Consider the following 23,131-nt stretch of genomic DNA (forward strand, 5'->3'; position numbering starts at 1 on the left):
CCTGACTGTGTGACTCCCCCCCCCCCCCCCTGCACACCACACGGCCGTGCCTTTACCAGGGGAGACCCCTCGTGGACCCCTGCGCTCCTCTGACTGTGTGACTCCCCCCCTGCACACCACGCGGCCGTGCCTTTACCAGGAGAGACCCTCGGGGACTCCTGCGCTCCCCTGACTGTGTGACTCCCCCCTGCACACCACGCGGCCGTGCCTTCACCAGGGAGACCCTCGGGGACCCCTGCGCTCCCCTGACTGTGTGACTCCCCCCTGCACTGTAGGGGGGAGTCACCCTGTATAATTTTATTTGTTTTTTGTTTTTCCTCACCTCCTCGTACTTGCGGTTCACCAGAGCCAGTTTGAAGCGGTACTCCGTGGGGTCGATGGTCAGAACCCGGGGCCGGCACTCGCGATCCAGACAGTACACGCTGTTCCCTCGCACCCGGGTCACGTAGATCGGGAGGTCCAGGGTGCGGATTATACCGTGGTCTCTGTACGAAGAAAAGAAAAAGTCACGATAAAAATCAGAGACTCCCCAGAGAGAGACAGAGAGAGAGAGACACAAAATAACTTCTCAGCTCATAATCTATCTGGCTCGTTTTAGATTGCCTGCTGCTTTTACTGAACCAGTGGTTCAAGAAATCCGAAGGACGGAGCACAAGGAGGTTCAGCGACTTGCTCAGGGTCACACACACACACAGGGAGTCAGTGGCTGCTGCAGAGTCACTTCCAATAGGAGCTCGTTTGTTTGACGTCTCATCCTGAAGGACAGAGCACAAGGAGGTTCAGTGACTTGCTCAGGGTCACACACAGTGAGCCGGGTGATTTGAACCTCTTGGTATGGAGCCCCCTTTCCTTTACCCGCTGGAGCCCCCCCCCCCCCCCCCCGAGCCTCACGCCTCGAAGCTCTGCGGTGTAGAAAGCGTTTGTAACCCCGTTGCTCACCCGGAGGTCAGGGCGTATTTGATGTGGTTGCTCGTGGTGTAAATAAACACGCCGGTCTCGTCCAGGCTCCACTTTTCACACGGATGTTCTCGTGAATGCTGCACAGTGAATCCAGCTTCCTGTTGCAGATCATAATAGCTGGACGGAGAGAGAGAGAGAGAGCAGACAGACCCGTTAAAAAAACACGGATCACACGAGAGACAGAAAACATACTGAATCACACCCCCTCTATATAGAATGAACTCCCTCAGCTTCATAGAGTCCAATGAAAGCTGCTGAATAATGTTCCCTTGTTAACATATTGAATTCCACCCCCTCTATATAGAATGAACTCCCTCAGCTTCATAGAGTCCAATGAAAGCTGCTGAATAATGTTCCCTTGTTAACATATTGAATTCCACCCCCTCTATATAGAATGAACTCCCTCAGCTTCATAGAGTCCAGTGAAAGCTGCTGAATAATGTTCCCTTGTTAACATATTGAATTCCACCCCCTCTATATAGAATGAACTCCCTCAGCTTCATAGAGTCCAATGAAAGCTGCTGAATAATGTTCCCTTGTTAACATATTGAATTCCACCCCCTCTATATAGAATGAACTCCCTCAGCTTCATAGAGTCCAATGAAAGCTGCTGAATAATGTTCCCTTGTTAACATATTGAATTCCACCCCCTCTATATAGAATGAACTCCCTCAGCTTCATAGAGTCCAATGAAAGCTGCTGAATAATGTTCCCTTGTTAACATATTGAATTCCACCCCCTCTATATAGAATGAACTCCCTCAGCTTCATAGAGTCCAATGAAAGCTGCTGAATAATGTTCTCTTGTTAACATATTGAATTCTCACTCACCGTGCTTGGACAGCAGCGCCACGTGGCTCATGTCGGCCGACCACACCACGTACTTGACCTTGGCCAGCTTCACGGAGGCCAGGGCGCGTTTCTGCTGCACGTCGAAGAGGGTGATTGAATCCGGGTCCCTCAGGAGCAGGCTCCCGGTCCCAGCGTAGAAGATCTCCTCACAGTTCGGAACCTGAACCTTCTTGGCGATCTCGTTCTTCAGGTTCTTGATCAGCAGCTGAGAGAAATGAGGAGAGAGAGAGAGAGAGAGAGAGTTTTAAAAAAATAAAATAAAATAAAGAGGTCTGCTGTATCCCAGGACAGCGAGTCGATTACGAGCCCAGCCAGGCTTACCGAGTGCATGCGATCCAGGACGGCAAATCGATTTCGAGCTACCCAGACTGCAGTGAGACCGGAGGAACGCTTTCCTTCAGGAGCTGAGAATCAAAGACAGAACAATTCACTCAGGATCAAAACACCAAACCTGAGGATCACACACACACGCACGCACGCACGCACACACACACACTGCAGTGAGACCGGAGGAACGCTTTCCTTCAGGAGCTGAGAATCAAAGACAGAACAATTCACTCAGGATCAAAACACCAAACCTGAGGATCACACACGCACGCACACACACACACACACACACACACTGCAGTGAGACCGGAGGAACGCTTTCCTTCAGGAGCTGAGAATGAAAGACAGAAGGATTCATTCAGCATCAAATACCAAACCGCTTGACCACTTTTTCTCTGTAGAAGGACAGACAGACAGACAGACAGACAGACAGACATATTTACCGTCTGGATTCTGAGAGTCCGTTTCCTTGGGAATCGAGTAGAGATCATATGTGCTGTTCTCCAGATTGGTGGCTCTCTGTGAAGAGAGAGCGAGAGAAAGAGAGAGTGAGAGAGAGGGGGGATAGAGGAGAGGAGGGAGAGGAGAGAGAGGGGTGAGAGGGAGGAGAGGAGAGGCGAACGAGAGGAGGGCGAGAAGAGGGAGGAGAGAGAGGAGAGGGAGAGACAGGAGAGGGAGAGGGGAGGAGAGTGAGCGAGTGAAGGAGAGAGGAAAAAGGGAAGGGAGGAGAGAGAGGAGAGAGGAAAGGAGAGGAGATAGTGGGAGAGGAGAGAAGAGGAGAGAGAGAGAGGGTTAGAAATTGAAGCCTGCTTTCTTACTCCACGGCAGGGATTGCTCCCCTGTGTTGTGAACGAGAGCTGGGTTAACAAGTGTTGCTGAAGAAGCAGGGAGCTGAAACACAGCTAGGACAGGGAGAGGACGCGACGGGGACTCTGTCTCACTCACCGTGCACAGGAGGACAGCGTTCTCAGCAGGGTTGTAAGACATGCTGAACACAGGAAACTTGGAGCCACTGAAAACAAAACAAAAAATACAAATAAATAAAAAGCAAGACTGAATTGTTCAAAAATGATTTTTTTAAAAAACTGTACTGCTGTGGCCAAAAGTTTTGCATCACTTAGAATTTTAGGATTGACACAAAAAAAAAACTATATGAACATAATTTATATCTCTTATTTAATATCATGTAATCAAAAGAAACTACAAAATGATAACTCATTAAAAGTCTACCGGAAGTATATTGGAAAACTATACAAAACGCTGGGTGTGGAATTCAATATGTTAACAAGGGAACATTATTCAGCAGCTTTCATTGGACTCTATGAAGCTGAGGGAGTTCATTCTATACAGAGGGGGTGGAATTCAATATGTTAACAAGGGAACATTATTCAGCAGCTTTCATTGGACTCTATGAAGCTGAGGGAGTTCATTCTATATAGAGGGGGTGGAATTCAATATGTTAACAAGGGAACATTATTCAGCAGCTTTCATTGGACTCTATGAAGCTGAGGGAGTTCATTCTATATAGAGGGTGTGGAATTCAATATGTTACCAAGGGAACATTATTCAGCAGCTTTCATTGGACTCTATGAAGCTGAGGGAGTTCATTCTATATAGAGGGGGTGGAATTCAATATGTTAACAAGGGAACATTATTCAGCAGCTTTCACTGGACTCTGTGAAGCTGAGGGAGTTGGTTTCCAGGGAGACCGCAGACCTGCGCAGCTGCATCACGGCCGTATCCTTGGAGCTGTTGAAGTCCAGCTGGCGGAGGAAGCGATCCTTCACGTAGAACAGCAGGTTCCCGTGGACGGAATAGGCCGGACGCTCTCGCTCTAGCTTGAAGACCAGCATCCCGCTGTCGTGCCCTGACCAGACGAGAGAAAGAGGAGAGAAGAGAGGCGCTGGAGATCAGAGATCTGCTGTGAGGAGAACGCGCTGAGCGGAGAGCTGGGGAGGGGTCGCAACTGCACGGTCCAAACAAGAACGAGATACAGATTAAAAAAGATCTGGATACTGTTCTGTTGCTGTAGATGGTATTTTTGAATCGCGAGTCGTTGTTTCTGCTGGGGCAGCAGTGTGGAGTAGTGGTTAGGGCTCTGGACTCTTGACCGGAGGGTCGTGGGTTCAATCCCAGGTGGGGGACACTGCTGTACCCTTGAGCAAGGTACTTTACCTAGATTGGTCCAGTAAAAACCCAACTGTATAAATGGGGAATTGTATGTAAAAATAATGTGTAAAAAAAATAATGTGATATCTTGTAACAATTGTAAGTCGCCCTGGATAAGTGCGTCTGCTAAGAAATAAATAATAATAAGTATTATCTGCACTGTCTGTAAACCGCACTGTGTTTAAATATGAATCTTGCACTGTAACCCTGTCTGTGTTGCCCTGTGACTCCTGTGTGAGTCGCCTGGGATAAAGCAGGGGTCTGCCAGATACATTAATAATAATAATAATAATAATAATAATTAATTTATCTGTAGTAAAAGCAAAAAGGGTATAGCATACGAATTAGCAAAATCAGTTTGATAAGCGTTTGAAATATATGCAAAAATTTACAAACACACAGACAGACAGACACACAGACACAGACACACAGAAACACACACAGACACACAGACACACACAGAAACACACACACAGACACACAGACACACACAGAAACACACACACAGACAGACACACACAGACAGACACACACAGACAGACACACACAGAAACACACACACAGACAGACACACACAGACAGACACACACAGAAACAGACACACACAGACAGACACACAGACACAGACAGACGCACAGACACAGACAGACGCACAGACACAGTGTTCCCCGTACCCGCAGCAAACAGGTTGAGATTGGGGTGCGCCCCGAGCACCCAGAAACGATCGTGGTCCCGCCGGAAGGTCTGGACCCCCGTCCGTTTGGACATGTCCCACACCCGGATGCTCTTGTCCTCGGAGTTGGACAGAATCAGCTCCTGTCTCGGGTGGAAGACGGCGCAGGACACGTTGTTGTAATGTCCACGGCAAGTGTCCAACTCCCAGGCCTTGGATTCTAAACACAGAAGAAGAAACGTTTAGGGACGAGAAACAGGCCACTCAGCCCATCGAGGTCGGTCCCTCGTTAGCACAACGTTCTCCCCAACGTTCCCAGTGTTTTAGATATTTCACCTGGGAGGCTGTTCTGGGTATTTCTAACTCTCTGTGTGTGTAATCTGTTCTGCCCTCTCCTCCTCCTCTCTGTGCTAAACTTGAAGGTCGGGCCTGGGGTGAACTTTATCTAGACCTTTTTAAACCTCAAATCAAACACCCGCCTCACTCCCTTCCTTTTTTTTTTTCTAGGCTGAAGAGATTTTGAAACGTACAGGAGATCGCTGTTGCAGAACACAGCCTTGCGAAGGCACTCTAAAGAGGGACAGGTGGGAGGAAGCGAGATTTCAAAGAGACTGATAAACTCTGCTCAGCTGCTTTCGATGGAAGCCTGTTTAACTTACAAACAAACAAGCAAGCTGAAAATCGGAAGGCCTGTTTTATAAACACAACGCAGCCGATTGCAGGTTTCGATCAGTGATGATGAGGTGCTGGCGTGGATTAAAAAGCCTGGGGGATCAGTGCTGAAGAGACCGGGGAAGCTGGATAGAGGAGAGGGGTCCGGATCAGGATTTTGGGAGAGATCGTCTCACCGTTCATTCTCCAGATCTTCACTTGACGGTCGTCAGCGCCCGACACGATCAGGGGCATCGTGGGGTGGAACGCTGCCCAGTTCACCCCGCGGTCGTGACCCTAGGAGACAGGGGTCAAAGGGCATGGGTTCAAAAGGCTGGAAATACTTACAGTTCCAAATCTAGGAGTGTTATTTATTACAGCAGGTTCTGATCTGTGCAGCCTTAGAAGCTGCAGTCAATCTCAAATCGAACCATCGTGATGCAGCGAGGAAGCATACAGCTCTGGACAAAAGTTTAATAATAACAATACATATTAATGATAATAATAATAATAATAATAATAATAATAATAATAATAATGCTTCGTTTGACCTTTTTTTAATTGTTCACGGTGCTGAAAAATTCTGCAGAGATCTCAAGCCAGTTAGAAAATGTTCCAGTTAACTTGAAATCAACTCAGAGCCGAGAACGATTAAAAAAAAAAAAAAAGGTCAAAAACTAAGCCAGCTCAACTGAGGGTTCGTTTACAGTCACTGAGAGCTCGGAATGGAAGCTTCCGGGTTCTGGAAGCCCTGTTCTAGTTGCCGTGACGATCCCCCCCCCCCCGCTGTTTCACCTCCAGGACGTGTTTCACCACAGCGTCTGTCGCACCGAAGAGATCCACCCCCGAGATTCCTCGCACCTCCGTCTCCACCGCCCCGGGGGACAGATTCTTCTTGCGCAAGCCTGGAACCGATCATCCGCAGCGGCAGGGAGGGGGGAGGGGGACCAAAATACACGTTACACACACAGGCAGGTAAGAGAGAGAGAGAGAGAGAGAGAGAGAGAGAGAGAGAGAGAGAGAGAGAGGGGACCAAAATACATGTTACACACAGGCAGGTAATGATTCAGAGAGAGGGGGGGACCAAAATACATGTTACACACAGGCAGGTAATGATTCAAAGAGAGGGGGGACCAAAATACATGTTACACACAGGCAGGTAAGGATAGAGAGAGAGGGGGGACCAAAATACATGTTACACACAGGCAGGTAATGATTCAGAGAGAGAGAGAGGGGAGGGGATCAAAATACACGTTACACACACAGGAAGTACATCAAAGAACGGAGAACCACAAATTCAGGGCTGGGAATCAGACTCCTATCCCACAGCAGCGTCACCCAGTCCAGGTTTCACTACCAGCTTGATCAGCCCCCAGTGTGTCCAGCTAACAAGCTCAGGTGTGTCTTATTATTAAACTCCCAGTGAAACCAGGACTGGATCACACTGCTGTGCAGCGGGAGTCTCGTTCTCATCCACAGTCAGGTTTTCATCGAGATGTTTTCGCAGTCAGACCCTCCCCAGCAGGGAATTACATAGAGGTCGGTCCGGTGTGGTGTAACAGCACCTTCATACTGGGTCTGTTACGGACCGAACCGGTCCGGACTCTCCCATAATGCCTCCTGTTAAAGGTCTAGCTGTTGCTTTCAGACATACAGAACCAGGGCTTTTTGATAAAAATATTATCAAAAACCCCTCTTTATGTACAGCAGTGGCCAAAAGTCTTGCATCATCACCCTCTATATAGAATGAACTCCCTCAGCTTCATAGAGTCCAATGAAAGCTGCTGAATAATGTTCCCTTGTTAACATATTGAATTCCACACCCTCTATATAGAATGAACTCCCTCAGCTTCATAGAGTCCAATGAAAGCTGCTGAATAATGTTCCCTTGTTAACATATTGAATTCCACACCCTCTATATAGAATGAACTCCCTCAGCTTCATAGAGTCCAATGAAAGCTGCTGAATAATGTTCCCTTGTTAACATATTGAATTCCACACCCTCTATATAGAATGAACTCCCTCAGCTTCATAGAGTCCAATGAAAGCTGCTGAATAATGTTCCCTTGTTAACATATTGAATTCCACACCCTCTATATAGAATGAACTCCCTCAGCTTCATAGAGTCCAATGAAAGCTGCTGAATAATGTTCCCTTGTTAACATATTGAATTCCACACCCTCTATATAGAATGAACTCCCTCAGCTTCATAGAGTCCAATGAAAGCTGCTGAATAATGTTCCCTTGTTAACATATTGAATTCCACCCCCTCTATATAGAATGAACTCCCTCAGCTTCATAGAGTCCAGTGAAAGCTGCTGAATAATGTTCCCTTGTTAACATATTGAATTCCACCCCCTCTATATAGAATGAACTCCCTCAGCTTCATAGAGTCCAATGAAAGCTGCTGAATAATGTTCCCTTGTTAACACACTGAATTCCACACGCAGCGCTTTGTAGTTTTCATAGATATACTTAACAGAAAAAAATGTACAAAAAATATGACTAACATATATATATATATATATGTAGTATTTTTAATTAAATCTCAAACCTACAATTCTAGGTGATGCAATGCTTTGGGCAACAGCTGTAGAATTAAGATGCTGAGAGATTTTATATAAAATATATAAATTTTCTCCAGCGTTCTGCAACCTTCAAACTTGTCGGACATTTTCTCTGTTTATTCACGGGGGTAGGAACCAAGTTGCAAGTGGGGATGTTTCTGGTGGCGCGCGGGTTCCGAGAGGGTGGGGAAGGTTTTCAACGCCGGACCTGGCTTGAAAAGATTTTGAGGGGGGGGGGGGTGAAGGAGAGGGACACTTTTTCAGGACGGACTCTGGCTGGCGCAGGAAGCTGAAGCAGGTGAGCGAGTGAGTGAGTGAGTGAGTGAGTGAGTCAGCCGGTGTTTCTATCATGCAGTTAGAATTCAAGCACTTTCTAGAACACTAGTCTGTTAATCTATATAAATAAATCACTTTGACATGTGTTGGCTTAAAAATCGGACAGTTCCAGTCGTATATATAAACAGTGTCACCCAGTCCAGGTTTCACTACCAGCTTGATCAGCCCCAGTGTGTCTAGCTAACAAGCTCAGATGTGTCTGATTATTAAACTCCCAGTGAAACCAGGACTGGATCACACTGCTGTGCAGCGGGAGTCTTATTACCATCCCTATAGATAAACAAACAGATAAGATAGACAGACAGATAGATATATAGACAGGTAGACAGACAGATAAGATAGATAGATAGATAGATATATAGACAGATAGACAGATAGATAGCTAGATAGATAGATAGATAGATAGATAGATAGATAGGAGAACGAGTTTCATGTTTCCTTGGGAGCGGTTTGGTTTTGTTCACCTTGGCAGATGAACGCTCCACAGAACAGCGAGTTTCACACATCTACATTTGCGATCATCAGAATTCGGAGTTTGGAGGGGGGGGGGGGGGTTGGGGGGGGCAGGGGTGTTAGGGGAAAAAACACGACACATGAAAACGAGCTGGTCTGTGATCGGACAAGCCAGGTCAAAAAATCCCAAGAGCTTCCTTTAGAAAGCGGGGGTCTATCTCGCTCTCTCACAGCTTCTGGAACACGAAGGGTTAAGTAATTGAGAGCTCAGGGGGGGCAGGGGGGGGGGGGGAGTAAAGCTAGCACTGGGGTCTAGCAGCTAATTACACTGTGAGTGTTACAGGCAAGCAGGCAGGCAGGCAGAGGGGGCGTGGCTCATTAGGAATGCATTCCGATTGCTCCTCCAATGGGAGAGGGTTACATCATGCAGCAACACAAAGCCACACCTCCTCAAGACTGAACCACTGGACCACACTAGCAGCATCGCTGCTAAATTGTACGCCACAGCTGGCCAAAAACAATTAAATATATATATTTAAGATTTTAAGGATTAAAAAGATCGCATTTCAGGAGGTTTTGATACAAAAGCCCGTCAGAGCTGCACACAAAAGTTTTCTGGTAGTGTTGTTATCTGTTTAAATACGAAGCTTGCATTGCAACCCTGGGCTGTGACTCCTGTGCGAGTCGCCTGGGATAAAGCAGGGGTCTCCCAAATAAATAAACCAATCAGGCGTCCGGTGGTTCTGCTTGTAGGAGGTTCTTGTCCGCTGTCTTTCTCCCACACCCCCCCCCCCCTCCTCCCTCCTCCTCCTCCTCCCCCCCCCGCCCCGACCCGCACGCTCACCGGAGATATCCCAAACCCGTACAGTCTGGTCGAGGCTGGCCGACACCACCAGATCTTCAGAGGGGTGAAACTGAGCGCACATCACATAGTGGTTATGACCAGTCAGCACACTGGAGAGAAAACACAGAGAGAGAGAGAAAAGACATGATTATTATTTAGCAGACGCCTTTATCCAAGGCGACTTACAGAGACTAGGGTGTGTGAACTATGCATCAGCTGCAGAGTCACTTACAATTACGTCTCACCCGAAAGACGGAGCACAAGAAGGTTAAGTGACTTGCTCAGGGTCACACAATGAGTCAGTGGCTGATGTGGGATTTGAACCGGGGACCTCCTGGTTACAAGCCCTTTTCTTTAAGCACTGGACCACACAGCTTCCTCGCTCATTGAAAAAAGCCCCTTAACCCTTTGTGGTCCGTTTATTCAGCGCGTGTCAGGTCCGATTAATTTTAGACGCTCTGTTTTAAAAGTATTTTTTTTCACAGTGAAACAGGTTTAAAAGTCTCTGCATATCAACAGGACTCTCAGTACTGCATCTCCAGCCCCGCCCCTCGTTCGCTATATTTTTCACATACCTCTTCATAGTCGTGCATACCGATAAATCATCTCTTGATCGCTCGTTTTATCACCAAACTCCTCAACAATGCGATCCAAGTCGTTATTTTATTACTATAACATCTCAAAAAGCTCTGCAAATGTCTGTGATGTTCTTTGAGCGCTGGATGCAGAAGCAGCTATCTTGTTTGTGTATATCCGTGTTATCTATGTGGTGTCGGGTCTGTCAGTATTCATGAGATACGCCCCCCTTTTTTTTTCGGCTTCTCTCTCGGTCTCACTCGGCCACTGAATGGTTTTCTCGGCTTTTTCCGAACGACTAGAGACCCGTTTTTAGCGTCTTTTTGATGATGTCGGACAGGGTCCGACACTGGACCGGAAAGGGAAAACTGCGATGTCGGACCAGGTCCGATATAGGACCGCAAGGGGTTAAGAGTCGCCTCCTAGTCCTTTTTTGAGATATAAAAAAACATACACAGGGATTGGACTGGACTGGACTTGAGAAGAACTCACATTGGCTGTTTATCAGCCGGAAGCTGGTTGACTCGCTGGGTTTGAACGTGTAAACAAGACGTCTAAAGACGTTTCTAGAATGATTTCAGCTTACCAAACGCAGGTCCGCGATTGCCAGTTCCAGATCCGGATGGTCTGGTCATCGGACGAGCTCAGGATCCACGGGTATTCCTGCGCGAAACACAAACGGGAATCCGTCAGGTCGGTACAGGACTCCGGAGCGTTGAAATAAAAATAAAAAATGAAATCGTGACGATCATCCCGTTTGGTCGGCAGATGCTTACGTGGTGAAAGAACGTCGTGCGGATGTAATCCAGGTGTCCCAGCAGAGTGAAGAGACAACGCCTCAACTTGTAGTTCCACACCTAGAAGAGAAAACAAACCAGCCGGCCGGTCAGTGACATCCACCCCCCACCTCATCTCCATCTCCCCCCAGCCCCATCTCCCCCCATCTCATCTCCGCCCAGCCCCATCTCCATCTCCCCCCAGCCCCATCTCCATCTCCCCCCAGCCCCATCTCCTTCTCCTCCATCTCCATCTCATCTCCGCCCAGCCCCATCTCCATCTCCCCCCAGCCCCATCTCCATCTCCATCTCCCCCCAGCCCCATCTCCATCTCCATCTCCCCCCAGCCCCATCTCCATCTCCCCCAGCCCCATCTCCATCTCCCCCCAGCCCCATCTCCTTCTCCTCCATCTCCATCTCATCTCCCCCCAGCCCCATCTCCCCCCATCTCATCTCCGCCCAGCCCCATCTCCATCTCCCCCCAGCCCCAGCCCCATCTCCATCTCCCCCCAGCCCCATCTCCATCTCCCCCCAGCCCCATCTCCATCTCCATCTCCCCCCAGCCCCATCTCCATCTCCCCCAGCCCCATCCTCCCCCCAGCCCCATCTCCATCCCCCAGCCCCATCTCATCTCCCCCCAGCCCCATCTCCATCTCCCCCCAGCCCCAGCCCCATCTCATCTCCCCACAGCCCCATCTCCATCTCCCCCATCTCCATCTCATCTCCATCTCCCCCCAGCCCCATCTCCCCCCAGCCCCATCTCCATCTCCCCCCAGCCCCATCTCCATCTCCCCCCAGCCCCATCTCATCTCCCCCCAGCCCCATCTCATCTCCCCCCAGCCCCATCTCCATCTCCCCCATCTCCATCTCATCTCCATCTCCCCCCAGCCCCATCTCCCCCCAGCCCCATCTCCATCTCCCCCCAGCCCCATCTCATCTCCCCCCAGCCCCATCTCATCTCCCCCAGCCCCATCTCCATCTCCCCCATCTCCATCTCATCTCCATCTCCCCCCAGCCCCATCTCATCTCCCCCCAGCCCCATCTCCATCTCCCCCATCTCCATCTCATCTCCCCCCAGCCCCATCTCCATCTCCCCCATCTCCATCTCATCTCCCCCCAGCCCCATCTCCATCTCCCCCATCTCCATCTCATCTCCCCCCAGCCCCATCTCCCCCATCTCATCTCCATCTCCCCCCAGCCCAGCTCATCTGCCCCCAGCCCAGCTCATCTGCCCCCAGCCCCATCTCCATCTCCCCCAGCCCCATCTCCATCTCCCACAAGCCCCATCTCCCCTCGACTGTCAATTCAGAATCAGAGCCAGCAGTGCGAGGGGCAAAACGTAGAGAACACGACTTTGCACTGAAATACTGCATCACAACCTGACGAGCGATTCTTCAGATCAATGCAAAACTTCAAGACCGACAGAGAGAGCCAACCCCCCCCCCACATCTCCAGAACCCGACACCCCCACAAAACCGCAGCCGAATCACAGGAACACCCAGTTTGGTGGCAACCGGTCCAGCAGACAGACGGACACACCGCGTGTCAGACAGACGGACCCACCTTGATTTTATAATCGTCTCCACCAGAGACAAAGAGAGGCTGCTGCTTGTGGAAATCAATCCCTCTGACAGGTCCTGGAAAAAAACACACCCAGACACACACATTATAATGATTCCAGCCAGCCTGGGAAACATTTTACAGATCTAGACACAGACGGTGTCCGCGCGGATTTCGGTCAGCGGTCCTCGTCTCTAAGCGCTGCTTTACCGTCATGCTCGTCGAACTTATCGATCAGGGTGCACATGCGATAGTCCCAGAGCTGAATCACTCCATTGTGGAGACTGGCAAGAATCCAGGGGCGCTTCGGATGAAAACTGAGACCTGAGAGAGAGAGGGAGAGGGGGAGAGGGAGAGGGGGAGGGGGGAGAGAGAGAGAGGGGGAGGGAGGGAGAGAGAGAGAGAGCGAGAGAGGAGGAGGGGGGAGAGAGAGGGAGAGACAAAGTGAGAGAGACAGAGAGTGAGAAAGAGAGAGTGAGAAAGAGAGGGAGAAACAAAGTGAGAGAGACAGAGAGAGTGAGAAAGAGAGAGGGGAGGGGAGTGAGAGAGAGGAGAGGGGAGTGAGGGAGAGAGAGGGGAGGGGAGTGAGGGGGGGAGGGGAGGGGAGTGAGGGGGGGAGGGGAGGGAGAGAGGGGAGAGAGGGGAGGGAGAGAGGGGAGGGGAGGGGAGGGAGAGAGGGGAGGGGAGGGGAGGGAGAGAAATACGTCGTTAAAAAATAACAGTGTACTAATAACATACTCATATTATTTATTTTAGTAACTTTATAACTGTATATATATATATATATATATATATATATATATATATATATATATGTAGCGTAACTGTGGCAGACACACTCTCTTGCAGTTTAATAGCATTTAATATCATACAGTTCATGTTGCAGATGTGAATCGTTGTTCACTTTGGCTAAACACTCAAAATTATATATATATATATATATATAAACAAACACACGGTGCTGCCGTACCGGTTAAATACTGCGTGTTTAAAATGACACTAAAGCCTTGGGCGTCATCAGTCAAGACTAAACATGTTATTATTTCTTAAAACCGAATGCACTGTATTTTCCGTGCGCTTAATTTAATAATAATAATAATAATAATAATAATAATAATAATAATAATTTAAAAAATACCTTTGACTCGGGCCGATTTCGTTTCAAATTTGGTCAACATTTTTTTTTTTTTTTTAAGTGCTCGTAGTCGCAACTCGCTGTTTTATTTAATTTTTTTAACTTTTCAACCGCCTGCTGCGGGTCCCACACGCCCTCAGCGGCTCTCTAGTGTAATTATAAAGTATTTTTAATAGTTTATTTGTTGATTTATTTAATGTTTTCCTCCTCCGATCTGCGTCCGTCTCTCCTTCTTCTTTTTGCCAACAGAGACAGGCCGCGTCACTGGAATGATGACGACATCCGCGGACACGTCAGCAACCTTCTAGAATCCCGGAACAATAAAGTTGCTTGAAATTGAAAAACCTGCTTCCACGTTGGAAGGTCGAGGCGTAACCAGTTCTTAATGTGATTAATTAATAAGAAATGCATTAATTTTCATGAATAAATCTCAATAGAATCATGTTTACTGGTTTTTAATGCACAACAAATAAAACGAGCTCCTTGCGATACATGCTTTAATTATTATTATTATTATTATTATTATTATTATTATTATTATTATTATTATTATTATTATTATAAGTAATATCCTAACCATATTGTAGGAATGAAAAAACACAAAATCCTATCAAGTTGAACTTGAATAAACAAACAAACTATGTAAAATAAATAAACTAATTATATTAAATATTCCATGAACGCATGTATCCATTAAATAGAAAAGCGTTATATTGCCTTGTGGCGTATATGTTGGCATAGTCCGTGACACTTTTAACATATTATTATTTTGGTTTTTTGCTTTAGTTTTACCATATTTTACCTATAAAACTGCGTTTCATTGTAAATTGAAGACTCGTGTTAAATCATGTTAAAACGTGTAGTTTTCAGCTGTAGCAAAATACACTGTCGTGATTTGTCGTGGTCATGCATATTTACAAGCCGTTTCAACGTGTAGTCCTGCATTTCTGATATTAAATTATATTACAGTGCTGTCTGATGGCACTGATGTTATGTTGGCAACAAAATATGATTTTTCTTATCAACCATATACTTGTTGATATCAAAAATACAAATTGTTGGTATCAAAATAGTGTTTTTCTTTTTTTTATATAAAATACAGATTTATTGATATCAAAACGTTGAGGATTAAATGTTAAAATCGTTATAGGTTTCCTAGCAAGGTTCATTTCAGACAGTTGCGAGCAGCGACCATTTTGATGAGGTCACCTGACGCTTATATCAAAGCATCCATTTTGATGAGGTCACTTGACACAAAGCAAAGCATCCATTTTGATGAGGTCACTTGACGCTTAATCAGAAGCATCCATTTTGATGAGGTCACTTGACACGTAAAGCAAGGCATCCATTTTGATGAGGTCATTGACACTTAAAGCAAAGCATCCATTTTGATGAGGTCACTTGACGCTTAATCAGAAGCATCCATTTTGATGAGGTCACTTGACACGTAAAGCAAGGCATCCATTTTGATGAGGTCATTGACACTTAAAGCAAAGCATCCATTTTGATGAGGTCACTTGACGCAAAGCATCCATTTTGATGAGGTCACATGACGCTGAAAGCAAAGCATCCATTTTGATGAGGTCACATGATGCTTAGATCAGAAGCATCCATTTTGATGAGGTCACATGACGCTAATATCAGAAGCATTCATTTTGATGAGGTCACATGACGCTAATATCAGAAGCATTCATTTTGATAAGGTCACATGACGCTAATATCAGAAGCATTCATTTTGATAAGGTCACTGACGCTGAAAGCAAAGCATCCATTTTGATGAGGTCACTTGACACAAAGCAAAGCATCCATTTTGATTAGGTCACATGACGCTGAAAGCGAAGCATCCATTTTGATGAGGTCATATGACGCGTATATCAGAAGCATCCATTTTGATAAGGTCACATGACGCTAATATCAGAAGCATTCATTTTGATAAGGTCACTGACGCTTATATCAGAAGCATTCATTTTGATAAGGTCACTGACGCTTATATCAGAAGCATTCATTTTGATGAGGTCACTGACGCTTATATCAGAAGCATTCATTTTGATGAGGTCACTGACGCTTATATCAGAAGCATTCATTTTGATGAGGTCACTTGACGCTTAAAAGCATCCATTTTGTTGAGGTCGGCATGTCCGCTCCCGGTCGCAGTTCTGTGATGACGGATCGGGCGGGTCCGACACACAAAGCATTTGACCGAAAGTCTCTGTGGTTTCTCGGTGATGTTGTTATCCAGGAAGATGGCTTCGCTGTTTGGAAAACTACTTGTGTTATTGGCGTTGATCTTGGAAAATAGAGGTACGTCCGGATAATGCAACGTCGTGTAGCAAATATAAATAAATAATAAAGAATTGGGTAGCGCGATCGCTAGGGGTATATCTGGGGACGCACAGTAATGTTTCGCTCACTGCGTAATTTACTTTAAAAACGTGTTTATGAAAATCTGTCTTTAATATGCAGTTATCTATGATCACACAGAACCGGACTATTTGTACAGGTATAATATAATGCTAGAGAAATTTAAATAATAATAACAATGCAGCGATATTAATAACAGGTCCGCAGCGAAGAAAGAGGAAATAGAACCGTTTTTATTTTTTTTGTTTTTGTATAATATATATTAAAATGAAATACACATATCGTTACTCTCCGCGTATACTTTGCATATTCACGACATTACTTGATAAAACTCTTTAGATAATTATACATTTGCGTTGGTGTTTATCTCCGAGTCGCACGAATAAACTGGGCAACCGGTGATGACGTAACAAGACATGTGATCCGTGTTTTTTTTTAAAGGGCTTGAGGAGTTATTTTGACGGATATCTCATCGTAGTCACTGATTAAATGACAGGGCTTTGTGTAACCAGGAGGTCCCGGGTTCAAATCCCGGCTCACTCCCTGTGTGTGTGTGTGAGACCCTGAGCGAGTCACTTCACCTCCTTGTGCTCCGTCTCTCGGGTGAAATTGCTTCAGACACGTACAAGCGTCATTACTCAAGGATGTCTTAATATCTCTCAGAAGCTGTACGTTTGAATATCTTGTTTTAAATAACCCCCCCTCACCCCTCCACAGGTGATGTTTTCGGAAACGCGGTGGAACAGAAAATCTACGTGAAGTTGAACAACACCGCCCCCTGTGTTCGTTTGCTGAACTCCACCCACCAGATCGGTTGCCAGTGTAAGTAAACGCTATGTTTTTGTCATTATGTATTTATGTATTTGGCAGACGTCTTTATCCCAGGCAAATACAGCTGGGTTTTTAGCCTGTGTGTTGATGATAAAGCTGTGTATAGTAGATTTGATCTCTGTCTCTCTCTCTCTCTCTCTGTGTCTGTCTGTCTCTCTCTCTGTCTGTCTCTCACTCTGTCTGTCTCTCTCTCTGTCTGTCTCTCTCTCTGTCTGTCTCTCTCTCTGTCTGTCTCTCTGTCTGTCTCTCTCGCTGTCTCTGTCTCTCTCTCTGTCTGGCTCTCTCGCTGTCTCTCTCTCTGTCTGGCTCTCTCGCTGTCTCTCTCTCTGTCTGGCTCTCCTCGCTGTCTCTCTCTCTGTCTGGCTCTCTCGCTGTCTCTCTCTCTGTCTGGCTCTCTCGCTGTCTCTCTCTCTGTCTGGCTCTCTCGCTGTCTCTCTCTCTGTCTGGCTCTCTCGCTGTCTCTCTCTCTGTCTGGCTCTCTCGCTGTCTCTCTCTGTCTGGCTCTCTCGCTCTCTCTCTGGCTCTCCTCGCTCTCTCTCTCTGTCTGGCTCTCTCGCTCTCTCTCTCTGTCTCTCTGTCTCTCTGGCTCTCTCTGTCTCTCTGTCTCTGGCTCTCTCGCTGTCTCTGGCTCTCTCCGCTGTCCTCTGGCTCTCTCTCGCTGTCTCTGGCTCTCTCTCGCTGTCTCTGGCTCTCTCTCGCTGTCTCTCTCTCTCTCTCTGGCTCTCTCTCTCTCTCTCTCTCTCCTCTGGCTCTCTCTCTCTCTCTCTCTCTCTCTCTCTCTCTCTCTCTCTCTCTCAGCCTCTATCTCATCTCTGGAGACACGGGTGTGATCCACGTGGTGGAGGTTCTGTCTGATCTGGACTGGGTTCTGACGGCCGGTCCGAACCCCCCCTACATGGTTCTGCTGCAGGGGGAGCTCTTCAGCAGGTGAGAGAGATTCATATACATTGAAGACTGGGCACAGGCACATTGTTAGCCAGCCCAGTGGGGTCCTGACGTTTGTTTTCCCCCTCCTTCAAGAGAGTTGATGATGAAGATAAAGGATTCGCCTCGTGTGGCTGGCGTTGCCGTGGTGATCCCCAAAACTGCCCCTAGCAACGGTTTCTCGCCTCACCAGAGCTGCCCCAACGAAGAGACAGGTAGCGGGTTCGAGGGCGGGTTTGATTCTGTGTTTATCAGCTAAGAGACTCACAGGCTATTGTGGATTGGAGAAGATAGACTGGAGTGATTTTTGGTTGACAGTGTCAATGAGAGTCTTGTTCCTCTCTCTCTCTCTCTCTCTCTCTCCTGTGTTCAGGCGTGTATTCAGACAGCTATGGCCCGCAGTACTCTCACTGTAACAGGACCCTGTGGAACCCGCTGGGGGACGGCCTGTCTTATGAAGATTTTCACTTCCCCGTCTTCATGATGAGGGATGAGAACGAGACCAGCGTCATTAAAAAGGTTTCTTCTGTCTGTTTGTTCACTTATTTTAGAAGGAGGGAGCCCCCTTTCTCTTAGGGGGATGAGGGAGGGAGGGAGCAGTTCAGTCTCCGTGCCTCAAGCCTGCCCTGGACTGGAGGGAGCCCCCTTTCTCTTAGGAGGGGGGTGAGGGAGGGAGGGAGCAGTTCAGTCTCCGTGCCTCAAGCCTGCCCTGGACTGGAGGGAGCCCCCTTTCTCTTAGGAGGGGAGGGAGGGAGGGAGGGAGCAGTTCAGTCTCCGAGCCTCAAGCCTGCCCTGGACTGGAGGGAGCCCCCTTTCTCTTAGGAGGGGAGGAGGGAGGGAGGGAGGGAGCAGTTCAGTCTCTGAGCCTCAAGCCTGCCCTGGACTGGAGGGAGCCCCCTTTCTCTTAGGAGGGGAGGGAGGGAGGGAGGGAGCAGTTCAGTCTCTGAGCCTCAAGCCTGCCCTGGACTGGAGGGAGCCCCCTTTCTCTTAGGAGGGGGGTGAGGGAGGGAGGGAGCAGTTCAGTCTCCGAGCCTCAAGCCTGCCCTGGACTGGAGGGAGCCCCCTTTCTCTCTCCTCTGCAGTGTTGTGATCCTGTGTGAATGTGTCTCTCGTCTCTGCAGTGTTGTGATCCTGTGTGAATGTGTCTCTCGTCTCTGCAGTGTTGTGATCCTGTGTGAATGTGTCTCTCGTCTCTGCAGTGTTGTGATCCTGTGTGAATGGGTCTCTCGTCTCTCTGCTCTGCAGTGTTTTCTGGATCACAACGTCCCTGTGAATGGCTCTGTGCCCCCGTACCCGCTGTGTGCCATGCAGCTGTACTCTCACATGCACGCTGTCACCAACTCAGCCACCTGCATGAGGAGGAACGACATACAGATGAGCTTCAGCATCAACCCAGGTCAGTGCTGCGTGTGTGTGTGTGTGTGTGTGTGTGTGTGTGCGTGCGTGCGTGTGTGTGTGTGCTGGCTGGCTTGCTCACACGCTGTGTGGTGTTTTCGTTTCAGACGTGGTTTGTGATCCCCTCAGTGATTATAATATCTGGAGCTCCATGAAACCCCTCAATACCTCCGGACGGGCGGGACCGGAGGAGAGAGTCGTCATAGCAACAGCCAGGGTGAGCAAATAACGCAAGAGTGTCCCGCAGTGTGACCCAGCACAGTGTGACCCAGCGCAGCGAAAGCATGGTCCAGCACAGAGAGGTGTGGTAAAGCATAGGGAAGCATTGTAAAGCACAGAGAGGTCTGGTAAAGCATAGGGAAGCATTGTAAAGCACAGAGAGGTCTGGTAAAGCATAGGGAAGCATTGTAAAGCACAGAGAGGTCTGGTAAAGCATAGGGAAGCATTGTAAAGCACAGAGAGGTCTGGTAAAGCATAGGGAAGCATTGTAAAGCACAGAGAGGTCTGGTAAAGCATAGGGAAGCATTGTAAAGCACAGAGAGGTCTGGTAAAGCATAGGGAAGCATTGTAAAGCACAGAGAGGTCTGGTAAAGCATAGGGAAGCATTGTAAAGCACAGGGAGGTGTGGTAAAGCATAGGGAAGCATTGTAAAGCACAGAGAGGTCTGGTAAAGCATAGGGAAGCATTGTAAAGCACAGAGAGGTGTGGCAAAGCATAGGGAAGCATTGTAAAGCACAGAGAGGTCTGGTAAAGCATAGGGAAGCATTGTAAAGCACAGAGAGGTCTGGTAAAGCATAGGGAAGCATTGAAAAGCACAGAGAGGTCTGGTAAAGCATAGGGAAGCATTGTAAAGCACAGAGAGGTCTGGTAAATCTTGTGTGAGTGACGTTCTCTATGTGTGTGTGTGTGTGTGTGTGTGCGTGCGTCTCTCTGCAGCTGGACAGTCGCTCGTTTTTCTGGGAGATCGCTCCGGGGGGAGACAGCGCGGTGTCCGGTTTCGTGACTCTGCTGTCGGTCGCTGAAGCGCTGGTGAAAGCAGTGGAGAATCTGACCGCCCCGCTCCCCAAAAACATCCTGTTTGCGTTCTTTCAGGGGGTGAGTTCAGATTCCGAGCAGAAAGCTCGCGAGCCGCTCAGGTCACACTTTTAAAATCGATCGCAGAGGTGCAGCGTGGGCGAGGAGTGCCTGGGGAGTGATGACAGCGGGCGATGCGTCGCGAGGGGACGGGGTTTGCAGTTTGCCTAGTTTAACTGCTGTATGAAATTCGTTTCGCTGCACCAGACTGTAATCTCTCTCACTCCCTCCGTCCCTCCCTCCCTCCCTCCGTCCCTCCCTCCCTCCCTCCGTCTCTCTCTCTTTCTCTCTCTCTCTCTCTCTCTCTCTCTCTCTCCCTCCCTCTCTCTCTCTCTCCCTCCCTCCCTCCCTCTCTCTCTCACACCCTCCCTCCCTCCCTCTCTCTCTCTCACAACCCTCTCTCCTTCTCTCTCTCCCTCCTCTCTCTCCTCCCTCCCTCTCTCTCTCTCCCTCCATCCCCCCTCTCACTCCCCTCTCCCTCCCTCTCTCTCTCTTCTCTCTCTCTCTCCTCCCCCTCCCTCCCTCCCTCTCTCTCTCTCCCTCCCCCTTCCTCTCTCCCTCTCTCTCTCTCTCTCCCTCCCTCTCCCCTCCTCTCTCCTTCCCCCTCCCTCTCCCCCCCCCCCCTCTCTCTCTGGTTTGTAGGAAGTGTTTGATTACATTGGCAGTTCTCGGATGGTGTACGACATGCAGAAGGGAAGTTTGTCATCGGCCTGGAGAATATTGACTCCATTGTGGAGATCGGACAGGTACAGCTGCTGTCTTCCCTCTCTCTCGTTCCACAGCAGGAAGCTCGCTCGCTCTCTTCATGTTCAGCTCTCAGGGATGCGATGGTGTGAAGGGAGCGTGTGTGTTTATATATTAATACATTCTGATTGCATTGTCGACAGGAGATTTTAATTTTGCCCACGTTTTCCTTGTCTAGGTGGGCTTGCGGAACGGGTCAAAACTGTGGATTCACAGCGACCCGATATCCCGGAAAAACAGCTCGGTCAACGAGGAGGTAATCCTGTCTGTCTGTCTGTCAGACTCCCGCTGCACAGCAGTGTGATCCACTCCTGGTTTTAATTGTTAGCTAGAAACACTGGGGCTGATCAAGCTGGTAGTAGAACCTGGAATGCGTTAGGGTTTAGAGTGAGGGATTCTGGGCTGTGTAGTTCTTTATGGCATGGGGGATTGTGGGTACTGTAGTTCCAAGCTCTAATTCTGTTTCCTCCTTTGTCGTTTAGGTGATGAATCTAGTTAGCAGTCTCTAAGCTCTGGTTTACAGAGGGATTCTGGGTTGTGTAGTTCTTTATGGCATGAGGATTGTGGGTACTGTAGTTCCGTTTCCTGCCTCGTTGTTTAGGTGACGACTCTAGTTATCAGTCTTGAAGCTGTGGTTTAGAGTGAGGGATTCTGGGCTGTGTAGTTCTCTGGCCTGGGGGGTTGTGGGTACTGTAGTTCTGAGCTCCGTTTCCTCCTTTGTCGTTCAGGTGATCAGTCTGGTTAGCGCTCCTGTAAGCTCTGGTTTAGAGTGAGGGATTCTGGGTTGTGTAGTTCTCTGGCCTGGGGGGTTGTGGGTACTGTAGTTCTGAGCTCCGTTTCCTCCTTTGTCGTTCAGGTGATCAATCTGGTTAGCGCTCCTCTAAGCTCTGGTTTAGAGTGAGGGATTCTGGGTTGTGTAGTTCTCTGGCCTGGGGGGTTGTGGGTACTGTAGTTCTGAGCTCCGCTTCCTCCTTTGTCGTTCAGGTGATCAATCTGGTTAGCGGACTCAGTAGCGCCAGCTCCGGTTTGAACGTGTCGGTCTCTGAAGCTGGCTTTTCACAGCCTCTTCCCCCAGCTTCCTTCCAGAGGTTCCTGAAGGCTCGACCAATCCCTGGCGTCGTCCTGACGGACCACCAATCAGCTTTCAACAACAGGTGAGAGGGGGAGGGGCTGGGACCACGAACCACGAGGGGAGCGTGTGTGAGTCCGCAAAGCAATGTTGTGTCCTTCTCTCTCTCTCTGCTGGAATGATGTGTTTGTTAATCCTCTGTGGTTGAAGTGATGTGTTTGTTACTCCTCTGTGGTTGAAGTGATGTGTTTTGTTAATTCTCTGTGGTTGAAACGTCTCTCCAGTGTTTTTAAAGTTCTGTCGCTGTCTTGCAGGTTCTATGAGAGCTCCTACGACACGGCTGGTAACCTGCGTGTGAGGTACCCCAGCGGACTGAGCCCGGAACAGCAACTGGACTTCATCACCGACACAGCCAGGGTGACAGAGAGACACTCCCTTACCCATTCATTTAGAGAGACCGGTCTATATGTGTTCTTATCATCATCATCATCATTATCATCCTTATTATTATTATTATTATATTTATTTTTTGTATTTATAGTGTAGGTATATGTATGTATGTTTATATATATATTTGTGTTTTTGTTATTTTGTGTTTGTTATTTAGTATTTTATTTATTTGATTTTGTCCCCAGTTATTTGTAATTAACTCGAGAGGTGGTATTTATGGGGTTGTAGTTAACAAAATAAAATGAATTTCTGATCCTCTCCATGGGTCACTAAAGCCCAATTTCACAAGAAGCACACGGTGAAGTTAGAATATATTAGCAAACCACGTTTCTTTAACCCTCTCTCTCTCCCTCTCTCTCTCTCTCTCTCTCTCATCCCCATCTCTCTCTCTCCTCTCTCTCTCTC

General features: G+C 48.1%; 2 protein-coding genes across 2 annotated transcripts; one reads left to right on the forward strand and one right to left on the reverse strand.

The window, feature by feature from the left end:
- Positions 1-345: 345 nt before the first annotated feature.
- LOC117409987 (coatomer subunit alpha) lies at positions 346-14,173 on the reverse strand. The gene is made up of 16 exons (XM_059019149.1): positions 13,882-14,173; positions 12,954-13,067; positions 12,747-12,820; positions 11,184-11,264; positions 10,994-11,070; positions 9,832-9,941; positions 6,427-6,536; positions 5,829-5,928; positions 4,982-5,200; positions 3,855-4,005; positions 3,084-3,150; positions 2,582-2,657; positions 2,133-2,215; positions 1,791-2,016; positions 940-1,077; positions 346-485 (listed from the first exon to the last, which is right to left on the reverse strand). Exons 1-15 carry the CDS (start codon positions 13,919-13,921, stop codon positions 947-949), a joined length of 1,659 nt encoding a protein of 552 aa, XP_058875132.1. The 5' UTR covers positions 13,922-14,173; the 3' UTR covers positions 346-485; positions 940-946.
- Positions 14,174-15,993: 1,820 nt separating this feature from the next.
- ncstn (nicastrin) lies at positions 15,994-22,693 on the forward strand (the record flags this gene model as incomplete). Its single annotated transcript, XM_059019150.1, is given in 13 exon segments — positions 15,994-16,179; positions 16,957-17,065; positions 17,869-17,997; positions 18,091-18,209; positions 18,368-18,513; positions 19,240-19,390; positions 19,497-19,606; positions 20,326-20,484; positions 21,106-21,151; positions 21,154-21,209; positions 21,386-21,463; positions 22,192-22,361; positions 22,591-22,693. Coding segments are annotated over 13 exon segments (1,452 nt in total), but the record flags the coding sequence as incomplete, so codon positions are not given.
- Positions 22,694-23,131: the final 438 nt, after the last annotated feature.

This window comes from Acipenser ruthenus, unplaced genomic scaffold (assembly GCF_902713425.1).
Source record: "Acipenser ruthenus unplaced genomic scaffold, fAciRut3.2 maternal haplotype, whole genome shotgun sequence".
Classification (NCBI taxonomy): domain Eukaryota; kingdom Metazoa; phylum Chordata; class Actinopteri; order Acipenseriformes; family Acipenseridae; genus Acipenser; species Acipenser ruthenus.

Coding starts and splice junctions, on each gene's coding strand:
- LOC117409987 (XM_059019149.1), bottom strand. CDS start 13,921: ATGTTGACCAAATTTGAAACGAAATCGGCCCGAGTCAAAG. Junction 6,537..9,831: donor ACGGGTTTGGGATATCTCCG/GTGAGCGTGCGG, acceptor GATCGGTTCCAG/GCTTGCGCAAGAAGAATCTG. Junction 2,017..2,132: donor TCCTGGATCGCATGCACTCG/GTAAGCCTGGCT, acceptor CATTTCTCTCAG/CTGCTGATCAAGAACCTGAA.